A 14,888-nucleotide genomic window follows, 5' to 3' on the forward strand; every position below is an offset into this window, starting at 1 on the left:
ACTGCAGTGTGACAGAGTTGGAAGGGACTTCGGAGATCCTCAGAGCCATCCCCTTTCCCATCTCCCCCATTTTACAGAGGAGGAAACTGAGGCCCAGTGAGAGGAAGGGAGTAGCCTAAGATCACACAGCTAGTTTGAGTCAAAGGTGGGACCAGAACTTAGGTCTTTGGATGCAGAATCTATGGCTGTCTCCACACAGCTTCTCTTTTGAACCCCAGAGGGGGTCAGAACCTGTGCTAGCAGAACCAAGAGCATCCTCATCCTGGGAGTGATAAGGAAAGACAGTGACTGTTTCTGAGTAAACAGCTGTTTTCTATTTTGTATTTTGACCCAATCTGTATGCTGAGCAAATAATCTGAGAAGCTGGACTATATGAAGAATGCAGCATCAGGATTGAAGGAAGATTCATGAACAGCCTGTGATATACAGATGACGTTACCTTTCTTGTTGAAAGTGAAGAGGACTTGAAGCAGTTACGGATGAAGATCAAAGACTACAGCCTTCAGTATGGATTTCACCTCAACATAAAGAAAACAAAAATTCTCACAACTAGATCAATAAGCAACATCATGATGAATGGGGAAAAGATTGAAGCTGTTGAGGGTTTCATTTTACTTGGATGCATAATCTATACCCATTGAAGCAGCATTCGCGAAATCAAATGATGTATTGTATTGGGCAAATCTCCTGCAAAAGACCTCTTTAAAGTGTTGAAAAGCAAAGATGTCACCCTGAGGACTAAGGCGTACCTTACCCAAGCCATGGTATTTTCAATTGCCTCGCATGCATGTGAAAGCGGGACAATGAATAAGGAAGATGGGAGAAAAATTGATGTCTTTGAATTATGGTGTTGATGAATAATATTGAATATACCATGGACTCAAAAAAAAAAACTTTTTTTTTTTTTTTTTACCAGAAGAATGAACAAATCTGTCTAGGAAGAAGCACACCCAGAATGCTCCTTAGAAGCAAGGATGGTGAGACCCTGTCTTACATACTTTGAACATGTTATCAGAAGGGACCAGTTCCTGGAGAAGGACATCATGCTTGGTAAAGTAGAGGATCAGAGAAAAAGAGGAAGACCCTCAATGAGATGGATTGACACAGTGGCTGCAACAATGGGCTCAAACACAGCAGCAGTTGTGAGGGTGGTGCAGGACCAGACAGTGTTTCATTCTGTTGTACATAGGATTGCTATAAGTTGGAACCAACTTGATGGTACTTAGCAACAACAACGACATTGTTATTCCGTGTTTCTTCTTCTGTAAGATTATGTTGAAATATTGTCCAAAACAATAAACATTGACACCTTAAAATAAACTCAGTTAGACACTTTTTCCAGTGATCAGAATAAGCAATTGGTCTTTGACGTTGCAAAACATGTCTTCAGGAAGATAAAATGGGACACTGTGACCTTCATTTCTCCTTATGCTTATAACCAAAATGTACATCTGCAGGAGCAGATGACAGGCACTGTGGTAGAGTGGACAGAACTGGAAGCTAGGAAATCTGGGTTTCTCGTACGAGACACCATCTCGCTGGGTCTCCTTGGGCAAATCTGGGCCCTGTTTCCTTATCTAAATAATGAGGGCAGTTCTCAGTGATATTTAGGGTTCCTCCTCCCTCCTGTCACCCTTCTGCATAAATTCTGCTCCTTAGTTAAAGCAGAGAGTATAACTGCAGAAGGAGAGAGGTAGAAAGTAGGGAAGTGACAGCATTTAATTTAATGAATTTTTAAATCTAGTTTTATTTTTTCGACAAATATTTACTGAGTATCAATGTGCCAGGTACTTGGGCATCTTTTATGTTCAAATGAGAGAAGACCCACCAATGAATAAAGAAAGGCACACTGCAGCTTTAAGGAATCACAACATATGAACATGCAAATTTATTTTAAAAAAATTACAGCATTTCTTCGCTTTACGAAGAGTTGGGTTAAAATAAAATTTGATTTTCCAAAATGCAGTTCACAATGAGCTTTTCAGAAACATTTCATTTCTAAGTTATTGACCAGACCCCTCGGGACCATATGCTGGGTCCTCGCTGAGCGCTGGGGACCCCCAGGGGAACACAGAGCTCATCATCTTGTGGGGAAGATGAACTGGTGACTGCAATTTAACACAGTCTGTGATATGGGCTATGACACCTGGGCGGACTTTGTCCTTCGGGACATAAAATGAAGTATGTTGAGATATAATTATGCAAACAACTTTGCAATGATCTAAGGAGTGATAATTCAAACAGAATTTGACTAAAGTAGGCTAACAGGCTAGTGGCTAACAGGGCAGGCTTTGGAGTCAAACAGATCTGGTTTGGAAACCCCCGCTTTCGCGGTATGACCTCGAACAAGTGTCTTTGCCTCTAGGAGGTATCCAGATACCAAGACCTTTGTCTTAGTCATCTAAATGCTGCTATAACCGAAATACCACAAGTGGATGGCTTTAACAAAGAGACATTTATTTTCTCACAGTAAAAAAGTCCAAATTCAGGGTGTCAGCTCCAGAGGAAGGCTTTGTCTCTCTGTCGGCCTTCTCATCAATCTTCCCCCAGACTAGGAGCTTCTCTGCGCAGGGACCCCGGGTCCAAGGGATGCTCCTGGAACTGCTTTCTTGGTGGTATGAGGTTCACCACTCTCTGCTTGCTTCTCTTTCCTTTTATCTCTTGTAAGATAAAAGGTGGTACAGGCCAAACCCCAGGGAAACTCCCTTTCCATTGGATCAGGGATGTGACCTGGTAGGGGTGTTATAATCCCACCCTAATCCTTTTTAACATAAAATTACAGTCACAAAATGGAGGACAATAGAATACTGGGAATCATGGCCTAACCAAGCTGATACACACATTTTGGCGGGGGACATAATTCAATCCATGACAACCTTCTTTATCAGGTTATTGATCTCAAGTGATGATTTATATCTAATGATCAAATTCAACATGAAAATTAAGATGACTAGAATCTTAGCACTGTTGACATATGTTTCTGTTCCAACTGGCTGCTGAGACTATGGTCAAAATGTGCGTATCCATTGAGTTCAAAAACCACGACAACCTTGAGTCTGTTTCTATCTCTATTGAGGCATTAAAAACCAAAACAGAACCAACGAAAAAAAACATCAAGCATGCAGAAGCCAAAGTAGTTGCTTCAAAATCTAAGTACATATTGACTTCGCATCAATATCATTGTCATCATCATGCAGCCCAGTGCCTGGCACGTAGTAAAACCAACCCACTTGTCGTCAATGCCATTCTGCTTATACCAACACGATGTACGTCAGAGTAGAACTTTACTCCATTGGGTTTTCTTTTTTAAAATTTATTTTGTGTTTGTTTTTGATAATACACACAGAAAACATACCTACACTAATTCAGCCCCTTCTACATGTACAATTTGTTGATATTGATTATATTCGTTGAGTTGTGCAGCCCTTCTCACCCTCCTTTTCTGAGTTGTTCCTCCCCCATTAACATAGACTCACTGCCCCCTAAAGATTAGATAGGAATATCTAATCTTTCAACTTGCTGTTGTCACTTTGATCCCATATAGAGAGTTCTTAAAAGAGCACAATGCTCAAGGCAGACATTCTTTACTAGTTTTGCTAATCTTTTTTTTTTTTATTATTATTGTTTAGTTTTAAGAAGACTCCAGGGATATTTTTGTTTTAAGTTTTGCTCCATTGGGTTTTCAATGGCTGATTTTTTTGAAGTAGATAAACAAGCCTTTGGGTGGGCTCTGGGTGGACTCAAGGCTCCAACCTTTCGGTTAGCAGCTGAGAGCTTAACCATGTCCAACACAAAGGGACTCCAGCACATAGTAAGAGCTCGATAAAAGCCAGCCATCATTTATGACGGTATCACATAGTAGGTCTATCCTACCTAAAGTTGTATGCCCCAATTAATCTCTATCACATCTCCCTGTTGATTTCTGTCATCATACCACCTGTGATTATCTTCTTTGTTTACTTGTTTGCCTCTTCACGGGCTCTCTCTCCACCTGAATGTAGAATGTAAGCCCCATTAGACAGGGGCAGTCTCATTGATGACTGGGCACCCAGGACCTAGTGGAGATCCTGGTACACTTCTGTGAGATGGATGAATGAGTGAATGAATAGTGGAGTCGTTCTCTTGTAACTATTCAGTGAAGACATGTTTACTCAATATCTTTCCTTCTACTTGCATTAGAATTCCTTAGTAATCCCCCTACCACCTCACACCTCTTGCCTATTATTTTAAGCCTCTTGGTAGGAACTCAGCCTCTCTGATATGTAAAATATAGGTACTCTGGAATCTTCAAAAATATGGGACTGTATTCTTACTGCATTTGAGATGGGATAATGGACCATGGGATACCAGCCCAGTGCCATGGGCATAGACAGAGAATTACCCCCTCCTCCCACTTTTTCTGCTTATTATACATTATAGGGGTGCAGAGGAGGCAAAGGGGGCTGAATTGAGAAGAGTGGGAACACTTTGGGGCTTATAAAATCTTTGTTAATATCTCCTTTTCTGGAGCTTGGTTAAACAGGGACACTGCTCTCATTGGCTCCATCAAGCAGGGTTTTACAAGGTCAGTAAAAAACAAGATTCTGTATCCGAAGCAATTCCGGCCTCCTTCTTGTTTCCTAGGGACCTAAGAGATCACCGTGACCGTGAGTGGGGATTAGCAGGGTATCAGGGAGGGCTCTTGTCCTAATAACAAGATGTCCTGAGCTGGAGGTTTATCAGTTTCCTCTGTAAGAGATGTGTCAACGGCCTCATCAGATCCCAGTTCTTGGTCCTCAATGGACAAGAGGGACCTAAAGGTGGGGTCTAGCGCATCTGCTTTCACAGCTCCAAAACCAAGGAGGTCCCAACAATTAAGCAGAAACAAGGGGCTGGGCGGCCAGCCCATACACTGAGTTCCCAGGAGAACGATCCTTTTTTCTCAGATTTCCTTCAAGTCATTCATTGCTGGCCCTGAAGGCCCCCTCTGGCTCCCTATTGTCTTTGAAGGATGAGGGCACAAAATTGACTTGCTGGAGGTTTTCCTGACCTGACGTGGACTGAGCCTGTCCCAGGCCCTTTTGTCTCCTGCTACCCCTTGTAGGGCCTAGCTACACAACAGTAGGCATGGCCTGGTCATGCTCCAGAGGGCAGTCCCAATACTCATCTGTGAGGAATGGTACATGTCCGGGCTCCTGGGGTGGTTCAAATAAGATGAGGCAGTCAAGACTGCTCTCTGACCTCTAGGGAGTGAAATGGTTTCTGACTTGGGTGGTTTAAAACTGGGAAAGAGGCCTCATCGGAAACTAAAACTGTACAGACCTCTAGCATCTGCCCACTGGGTGATTTTCACATCAACTTCTGTCTCAGTGACTGAAGACCGAGGGACCTCTTCTTTTCCCTCAGGCCCAAGGCCTGGCAGGTACTTCTTCCAGTGGGCCAGGCAGTGGTGAGCAGAAGAGCGGATTTCCCCACTCCGAAGGGCATAGATGACAGGGTTGACCATGGAGTTGAAAAGGCACAGCATGGAGCAGAAGGCGAAGACCTTCTTAATCTGGTCGCTTAGCTTGGTGGCAAGGCTGTAGACCATGAGGGCCAGTACTGGGAACCAGCAAATGAGCAGCACAGCCAGCACCACCCCCAGGGTCTTGGCCAATCTCACGTCCAGCCTCATCCGGGCCATTCCTGGCACCTGCCTTTCCTGGTGCCCAGCCAAGCTAGCTACATGCTGATGGGCCTTCCAAAGGACATGCCCATAGGTGTAGATGATGCCAGAGAAGAGGAAGGTGATGAACAGAAGCCAACCCAGCAGATAGTTATTGGGGATCAGCGGGAAAAGCTCAGAGCAGGGACTGGGACAGCAAGTCCATCCCATGAGGGGCAGGTAGGAGACCAAAGCAGAGAGGACCCACATGATGCCCAGGGTTACCAGTGCCCTCCTCTGGGTGAGTAGAGCTTTGTATGTGGGTGGGTGGTGCAGGCAGAGGTAGCGGTCAATGGCGGTGAGAAGTAGACTGCCCACCGAGGCTGTGAAAGTCATGGTCACACTGCCTATCTTCAGCAGGAAGACGGCCTTGGAATCCACGCCATGGAAGACATGGAAATTTACAAAGTTGCAGGTAAAGACCACGCTGGCCAGGAAGTCAGCCCCAGCCAAGCTGCCAATGAATAGGTATGAGGGCTTCCTGCGGAGCCGGTGGGAGGACAGGATCAGGTAGAGCACAGCCAGGTTCTCCAGGGCACTTAGCAGGCCCAGAAGGGTACACAGCACCGCAACAGCTATCTTTTGGGGGCCGTTCAGGATCATGTAATCCTTCATGAAGTTGAAATCCAAGCCATCCTTGGAGACATTGGCATCCACTAGGCATCTCTCCATGGGGTGGATCTCTCAACTTTAGCTGAACTTGTCAAGAAGACTTTGCTGTGGTACAACGGAAAGAAGAAAAGAGTCTTTTTCAATCAGCACAATAATGACATCACACAATAACTGATTCTATTCAAATCCTTTACCTGTGTGGATGGATCATATGTTGAAGAAATATCAATTTATATTTTGTTCCCCTGTATTTTGCCCTTTCTCCGTTCAAGAGGGGAGCCAGGTCTCTACTGTTTGCCTCAGGGGAAGTATGTGGAATGCAAGAAGCAGAAGTGGCCTGCAAGCTTTCTGGCCTTTTGTTTTCCAAAAGACTAATTTGAAGACTTCCCTTTGAGCATTAAGGAAATCCCCAAGGGTTCAAAAACTAAGATGAAATCAAAACCAAGAAGAAATGGATTCTGGAGTCATAAGGTTAATAGATTTTTTTGCATTGGTGTTTTGTTTTGTTCACCAATTTTGGTAAGGTGCCAAAGTCTTAACAACTGTTTGGGGATGGAAGAGGCGATTTTGGCTTCGGAGTCCAGCTAAATCTGAATGTCAGATAAACAACAGTTTTTTAGTATAGGTATGTATCGTATATTATGTCCTCGCCTCCCCAGGCCCCTGCTCACCGCTGGCCCTGTCTTAGTCACCTAGTGCTGCTGTAACAGAAATACCACAAGTGGATGGCTTTAACAAAGAGAAGTTTATTTCCTCACAATAAAGTAAGCTAAAAGTCCCAATTCAGGGCATCAGCTTCAGGGGAAGGATTTCTCTCTATCAGCGTTCTCATCAATCTTTCCTGACTAGGAGCTTCGCTGCGCAGGGACCCTGGGCCTACTCCTGGCACTGTTTTCTTGGTGGTATGAGGTCCCCTATCTCTCTGTTCGCTTCTCTCTTGTATATCTCAAAATAGGTTGCCTCAAGACACAATCCAATCTTGTAGATTGAGTCCTGCCTCACTAATACAACTGCCACCCATCCTCTCTCATTAACGTCATAGAGACAGGATTTACAACATATAGGAAAATCACACAATACTGGGAACATGGCCCAGCCAAACTGGTACATACACACATTATCTGGGAAACGTAATTCAATCCATGACACTCCCCTCCACCCTGAAAGAAAAAAAAAGAGAAACTCCAAATTTCCCTAGAGGGATACAGTATCCAGATCATACAGGATTCCAACAAATAAAGGCCCATGGATTTTTTTTTTAATAATATATATCCAGAAATTGTGTTTAATATGATTAAACAATAAGGAATAGAAAAACATGAGAATGGAATAAGAGACCGCCTGAGCAGGTTTGAAGTAGAATCAAGTAAAATTTCTAGAAATGAAAAATAAAGTCATTGAAAATGAAATGCTTAAGGGATAGATCATACAGCAGAACAGACCAATTGAAACTCATTGATCTAGAAAGTAGATCTGAAGACATTTCTCAAAATGCAGCATAAGGAGATGGAAAATAAGAAAGAGAGGTTAAAAGACAAGAAGAATTGAAAGAAAATGTTTAAAATATATTTAATTGGAGTTTCAGAAAGGAAGAATAGAGAGAACTGGTGGCAGACACAGGGAGGGGTTAGTCAAAGACATAATAATGGAAAACTGTCCAGAATTAATGAGACAGACAGCCTCAAATTCAGAAATCACAGTGAACCTTGAGTAGAATTTAAAAAACAAATTCCACATTTGCATATATCATAATAAAACTTCAGAATACCAAAGACAAAGAGAAAAATCTACAAGCGATCACAAATAAAATAGAAATTACCTGCAAAAAAAGCCATAATTAAATGTAAACGCAGATTTTCCAATAACAAAAATAGAAGCCAGAAGATACAAAAAAGAAGAGAAAAACCAAAAAACCTGTCAGCCTATAGTTTTATACCCAGCTAAACTATTACTCAAGAATGAGGACAAAGTAAAAAAACGTTAAACAAATATAAAGAAAATGGAAAGAACGGGCAAAGACCAAAGCTAGTTCTTTGAAAAGAACAAACCTCAGGAAAGATTGAGAAAAAAGGGGAGAAACCACAAATAAGAAAAATATTAAGCATGACAAAGAAATGACCAATAATCCTTTGAAAAAATGCTCACCCTCAAATAGTAGACAGAGAAATGCCAGTTAAATGCAAGTTTCACCCCCATCAGACTGGCAAAAAATAAGCCTGACAGTATTTGTGTTGGAGAAGTATGTGGAGAACACTCAACACATGTTAGGAAAGGTGTGGAGCAATAAAAACTCTCAGCACTGCTGATGGAGTTGTACATTGTTACAACCGTTTGGAATTGGTACAAGCTCTTTGGAGAGCAGTTTAGCAAAATCTAATGAGGCTGACAATGCGCCTGCCATCTTGGATGCATCAATTCCACCCCTGGGAATATGCCCAGGGGAATTTTTGTGCATGTGCTTAGGGAGACATGTACAAGAACATTCCTTTTAGCTTTTTTGAAATAACAAAAGAATTGGAAATAATCTAAATGTCCGTCAAGTGGAAAATAGGTAAATTGTGATATATTAATACAAAGGAATACTATGAAGAAATGAAAATAAGACTAGAACTACACTTATCAATTGGAAACCCTGGTGGCATAGTGGTTAAGAGCTATGGCTGCTAACCAAAAGGTTGGCAGCTCAAATCAACCAGCCGCTCCTAGGAAGCCAAATGGGCAGTTCTACTCTGGACTATAGGGTCACTATGAGTCGAAATCAACTCTATGGCAATTTTTTTTTTTTAAATACTTATCAATGGTTAAGTGGTTAAGAACTTGGCTGCTAACCAAAAGGTCAGCAGTTTGAATCCACTAGCTCCTCCTTGGAAACCATATGGGGGCAGTTCTACTCTGTCCTATAGGGTCACTATGAGTCAGAATTGACTTGATAGCAATGAGCTCGGTTTGGTTTGGTTGTACTTATCAATAAGGATAAGTCTTAAAAACACAATGTTGGGCCAAAAGCCTAATCCTTTAGGAGAATTTAGAAGATTTATGAAGTAGATAAGGGAGAAGAGAATTTGAAGGCAGTGGCAGAGTATCTCAGAGAAATAGGAGGGAGAGCAGGATTGTTTTTCCAGACTAGGCCAGAAAGCAGCGCCTCACCTGAGGCAAAAGGAAATCTATGTGCCTCTACGTGGACATTTTAATGTATTTTTTACTGGTTAATTTTTTTAAAGCATTAAAACACTAAAGTAGTTAACACTGAAAACTTGAAAAGTAGGTATATTGAAACTCACCGTATTATTTTAAATTAACATTTTTTATTTATACTCAAATAGAATTTATTCTAATTTATTGGCTCCCCTTTAAATTTTGTGCCCAAGGTAAGTGTCTCACTAGCCTCACCCTAATCGCTGCCCTGCTAGAGATTCCTAGGGACTGGACTTTGAGACAAGAAAGATCTGTGGCTTCCCCAATAATGGCTTCTTGGTGTGTCTAGGTAAGAAGATTGTAACAGCATTTTCAAATCTAACCCTCATAACAGCCACCACAGTAGGTGCACTTATGCTCATTTTACAGAGAAAGAAACAGAGTCTCAGAGATAATAAGCTCTCTGGGCTTGTTGTGACTCAATTTTCGTCTCTGAAAAATGGAGGTGATGATGGTAACCCATCTTTATAGGGAATTCATATTGTGAGGTCTAAATGAACTACCAAGCAAAACCAAACCCAGTGCCGTCAAGTTGATTCCGACTCATAGCGACCCTATAGGGCAGAGTAGAGCTGCCCCACAGAGTTTCCAAAGAGCGCCTGGCAGATTCAAACTGCCGACCCTTTGGTTAGCAGCCATAGCACTTAACCACTACGCCATCAGGGTTTACAAATGAACTACAGTAATATGTAAAATTCATTTAAAAGAGAGCTCTTAGGGAGTTTGTTGTTGTTAGGTGCCATTGAGTCAGTTCCAACTCACAGCGACCCTATGTTCAATAGAAGGAAGCACTGCCTGGTCCTGTGCCTTCCTCATAATTGTTTTTATGCTTGAGCCCACTGTTGCAGCCACTGTGTCAGACCATCTTGTTGAGTGTCTTCCTCTTTTTTGATGACCCTCTGCCTTACCAAGCATGATGTTCTTCTCCAGGGACTGGTCCCTCCTGATAACGTGTCCAAAATAAACCAAGTCTCGCCATCCTCGCTTCCAAGGAACACTCTGGCTGTACTTCCAAGACAGACTTGTTTGTTCTGCTGGTAGTCCATGGTATATTCAATACCCTTTGCCAACACCATAATTCAAAGGCATCAATTCTTCTTCGGTCTTCCTTTTTCATTGTCCAGCTTTTGCATGCATAGGAGGTAACTGAAAATACCATGGCTTGGGTCAGGCACACTTGAGTCCTCAAGGTGACATTTTTGCTTTTCAACACTTGAAAGAGGTCTTTTGCAGCAGATTTGCCCAATGCAATGCGTTGTTTAATTTCTTAACTGCTGCTTCCATGGGCTTTGACTGTGGATCCAAGCAAAATGAAATCCTTAACAACTTCAATCTTTTCTCCATTTATTATGATGTTGCTTATTGGTCCAGTTGTGAGGATTTTTGTTTTCCTTGTGTTGAGGTGTAATCCATACTGAAGACAGTAAGTGCTTCAAGTCTTCTTCACTTTCAGCAAGCAAGGTTATGTCATCTGGATATCATAATTTGTTAATGAGTCTTCCACTAATCCTGATGCCCTGTTCTTCATATAATTCAGCTTCTTGGATTATTTGCTCATAGTGGGTATCTATTACTAATTTTGCCCTTGCCCAAAATGACTTAGCTATTTACGTATGAAAAACTGGGATTCAGCTCCAATTGTGTCTACACCTGGGCTGTAAATGTGGCTAGTCTGAATCGAGATGGCAGTGTAAGACATACAGTAGGATTTCAAAGACAGTAGGAAAAAAGAACATGAAATATCTCAATAATTCATGTTTATAATTAACAATATCAATATATACATACAATCATGTTAATAATTTTTATATTACAACTTGAAGTGATAATATTTTGGATATATTGGGTTAAATAAAATATGATTAAAAATTAATTTCACCTGTTTCTTTTTATTTTTTCTTAATGTGGCTATAGAAAAGTTAAAAATTGCCTATGTGGCTCTTGTTCTATCCCTATGGTACAGTGGTAGCCCGCACCAATGTGCTGTATGACCTATTAACAGCCACGTCAGAAGACCTTCCAGAGCAGGAAGCCCTGGTCCTGCTCAACCGGATACTTCACCATTCCCCAAACAGTCTGCTTTCCTGCCTCCATACCTTTGCCCTGGGGTTCCTTTCCCTGGCTTCCCTTCCTTCTTGAGCTTCCTTCTGGGCCCATCTCCTGCCTGGTGAAGGCTGCATTCATCTTCCTCCGACTAGATTAATAACTGCACTAACCAACACGTGTATGGAGTTTAAATTTGACAAAATATTCTTCATGGCCATAGTCTAATTTAATCCACACAAGTCTAAGATGTAGGAATTATGGTTGTTATCATTTCAAGGCTAATGAGGCTCAGAGACATTAAACCACTTCACTGAGACACATAGCTAGAAAGATTGAGCTCCTAGAGATCAGGGGCTGAGCCTTCATTATTTATGGATCTGCAGTGCCCTAGCTATATAGTAGGTGCTCAGAAACTGTCTATTTAGTTGAATGAAACCCACTTGGATGGAAAGGCGCTGTCTTGAATGGAGTAGACCCGAGGTAAGGGTATGAGAAGGAGGAGCACAGACTGTGTAAGTTCAAATCCCAGCCTTGTGACCTTGTTCAAGACACCTAATGGCTTGGTTTCCTCATCTGTAAAATGGTTTGTGTGTATACGTGTACGTGAATTTAAATAAATTAATACCTGCAAGTGCTTCTTGTTGTTGCTGCTGTTGCATTGTTGTGATTATAAGGAGCATACTCATATGGGGGGAATCCACTTACTTTGAGAGGTTGTTGTGAGAAACAACGTGTCTGGCACATAAGAAGCACTCAATAAATGGTAGACTTTATTATAATCCGGTGGCTTTTAAATTTTTAAGAAAGCAGCATGCTTTTTACAATTGATGGAATCCTTATTCATAGAACAGGTAAAATCTGAGTTCATGTTACTTTTGCCCTCTCTTCAAGGCAGCCCAGTTTCCTCTGTTGGAACCCTTGGACTCCAAGGACACAGATTAAAAACCTCTGATCTCATCTACCGCCATCATTTTACCACTGAGGAAACAGATCAAGGGTAATTTACCTAAGTTCACCAAAAAAATTCATGGCAGAGCCAGGACTGGATTCCACATCCCAAGTGGGAGGTAGTCACAAGACAAGATCTTGCACTTGGATGCACAGCTGGACAGCAGTGCTTCCCTACGACAGATCTAAGCTGAGTTCACATCTGAGCTGACAGAGACAGAAAGTGATGCCAGGCTAGTTCTGGTGGTGAGTGAGTGACAGTGCAAGTCTTTCTCAGCTCCCACATCTCCACCCTGCCACTTCTGGAGGCTTCCATCCCAAGGAACTGGAGATAGATAAAGCAATCCCCGTACCCTTCCTCCATACCACCTTCCTTCAGTCAGGGAATGACTTACCCACCTACAGCCTAGAAGAGGAATCGGGGTGGGGGGTACAGCTGGGATTTGTGCCTCACCCAGGCCTGGTGTGGCCACCACAAGGGGACTATTACCCAAAGTGGGTAAGGGCAGGAAATGCAGACATTTGAATGGAGATTCTAATAAGACAGCATCTGACAACCACAGGATATGCAGAGCAACAGGAAACTCAGTTCCCTGTCTGTCTTCCCTTTGGGCAGATAGACATCCCTTTCGGAGTCAGGAGACCTGGTTTCTAGTCCAGGCCATCCTCTAGGGCAAGGACTATGGCTTATTTGTCACAGAATACCCAGCACAGAGAAAGACTTGGTGTTCGATGAGCCAAAAAGTTGTTTTAGTTCCACCTCTGCCATGGCTTGTCATGTGACTTTGGGAAGTCCCTTTAACCTTTTGAGCTCCTTTTCTCATCTATGAAATGATAATACCATACCTGTCCTATTTTCCTTGGGGAGATCTCCATCAGAGCTTTTCTTTTTTTCATTGTGCTAAAATGTTATATAGCATAAAATTGTCATTTTAACCATTTTTCAAGTGTACAATTCAGTGCAGTAATTATCTTTATAGGAGGCAGTTGTGGTTAGTGGTAGAATGCTCGCCTCCTCCATGCAGGGTGCCCTGGTTTGATTTCTGGCCAACGCACATCATGCAGAGCTACCACCATCTGTCAGTGGAGGCTTGCGTGCTGCTATGATGCTGAACAGGTTTCAGCAGAGCTTCCAGGCTAAGACTAGGAACAAAGGTGTGATGATCTACTTCTTGAAATCAGCCAGTGAAAACCTATGGATCACAGCTGTCCGATCCACAACCGATCATGGAGATGGCACAGGACTGGGCAGTGTTTCATTCCATTGTCCATGGAGTTGCCATGAGTCGGCAGCTGTCAAGGGCAGCGAACAACAACAACAATTATATTCACAATATTGTGCAACCATCATCACTATTTATTTCCAGAACTCTTCCATTACCCTAAACAGAAACCCTGGACCCAATAAACAGTAGAAACTCCCCATAATGCCCCCGCCAAACCCCTGGTAACAACGAATCTACTTTCTGTTTCTATGCATTTGCCTACTCTAGATTTTTCATGTAAGTGGAATTAAACAACGTTTGTTCTTTTGTGTCTGGGTTATTCCACTCAGCGTAACGTTTTCAAGATTCATCCATCATAGTTTTTTAACCTGGAGTCCTTGGGTGGACTTTGACGTATATATCGATCCTTCAGTTCTTTTAAAGTGTATATATGTGTGTATATATATATATATAAAAGACTTTATGTCTGTGCATTTTTGTTAGGGGAAAGAGTGCATATATATATAATCAGCATGTCAGTACAGTTCCACATGCTAAGAAAAACTGAAGGATGCAAAAGCGTCTGTGCACTGACACTGTAGGAAGGTAAGAGTCAAAGAGAACCAACCAGCCAACTCTTTTCCCCACCTAGCAAAATTGCCAAAGGCCAGAAGTCCCCTGACGCCTTCCCTGGGTATCCAGAGGCTGCCACCTGGAGGAGCCCTGTCTCCAGCTGAGCACCTGGGAAGGGCACCTCAAGGGCAGGGGCACCTGCTCAGGGAACTGTGCATCACGGGGTTTGCTGACCCGAAGTGAAAAAAAGCGTGAAGTGAAAGAACGCCACTGTTACAGATGGCCCCACCGTGTTTAAAGTGCCGGAAGACCAAGATGTGAATTGAGTAGGACAACCCTTTGTGTTGGCTGCCACACCTGCACTGGGAAGCTGAGATTTGACTTTTATGCTTGACTGGGTGTCTTAGTTTCCTAGTGCTGCTGTAGCAGAAATACCACAAGTAGGTGCCTTTAAAGAACAGAAATTTATTTTCTCATAGGCCCTATTGATTCCTTCTCTGTAGGTAGCCCTGGGTGTGCCTTGGTTCCTCGCTGATCCTTAGGACTGTTACATAGAGTCTGTCTTCCCTGCCGTGTGTGTATCTGTGTCTAATCTGCCCTTTTTATAACTTAAAAGTGATAAGATT

The 14,888-nt window shown here is 42.5% G+C and overlaps 1 protein-coding gene across 2 annotated transcripts in view; it reads right to left on the reverse strand.

Moving 5' to 3' along the window:
• Positions 1-1,013: 1,013 nt before the first annotated feature.
• CNR2 (cannabinoid receptor 2) overlaps positions 1,014-14,888 on the reverse strand; it is a 33,495-nt gene continuing 19,620 nt past the window's right edge. The window contains exons 2-3 of one of the 2 annotated variants that reach the window (XM_064281462.1): positions 13,331-13,777; positions 1,014-6,400 (exon numbers count right to left, since the gene is read on the reverse strand). In XM_064281462.1, the coding sequence (XP_064137532.1) occupies positions 5,276-6,355 (1,080 nt within the window). In that variant the 5' untranslated portion in view covers positions 6,356-6,400; positions 13,331-13,777 and the 3' untranslated portion in view covers positions 1,014-5,275. The remainder of the gene's footprint in view (positions 6,401-13,330; positions 13,778-14,888) is intronic. The other variant, XM_023554357.2, reaches the window with a different exon arrangement.

Source organism: Loxodonta africana, chromosome 3 (assembly GCF_030014295.1).
Source record: "Loxodonta africana isolate mLoxAfr1 chromosome 3, mLoxAfr1.hap2, whole genome shotgun sequence".
Taxonomy (NCBI): domain Eukaryota; kingdom Metazoa; phylum Chordata; class Mammalia; order Proboscidea; family Elephantidae; genus Loxodonta; species Loxodonta africana.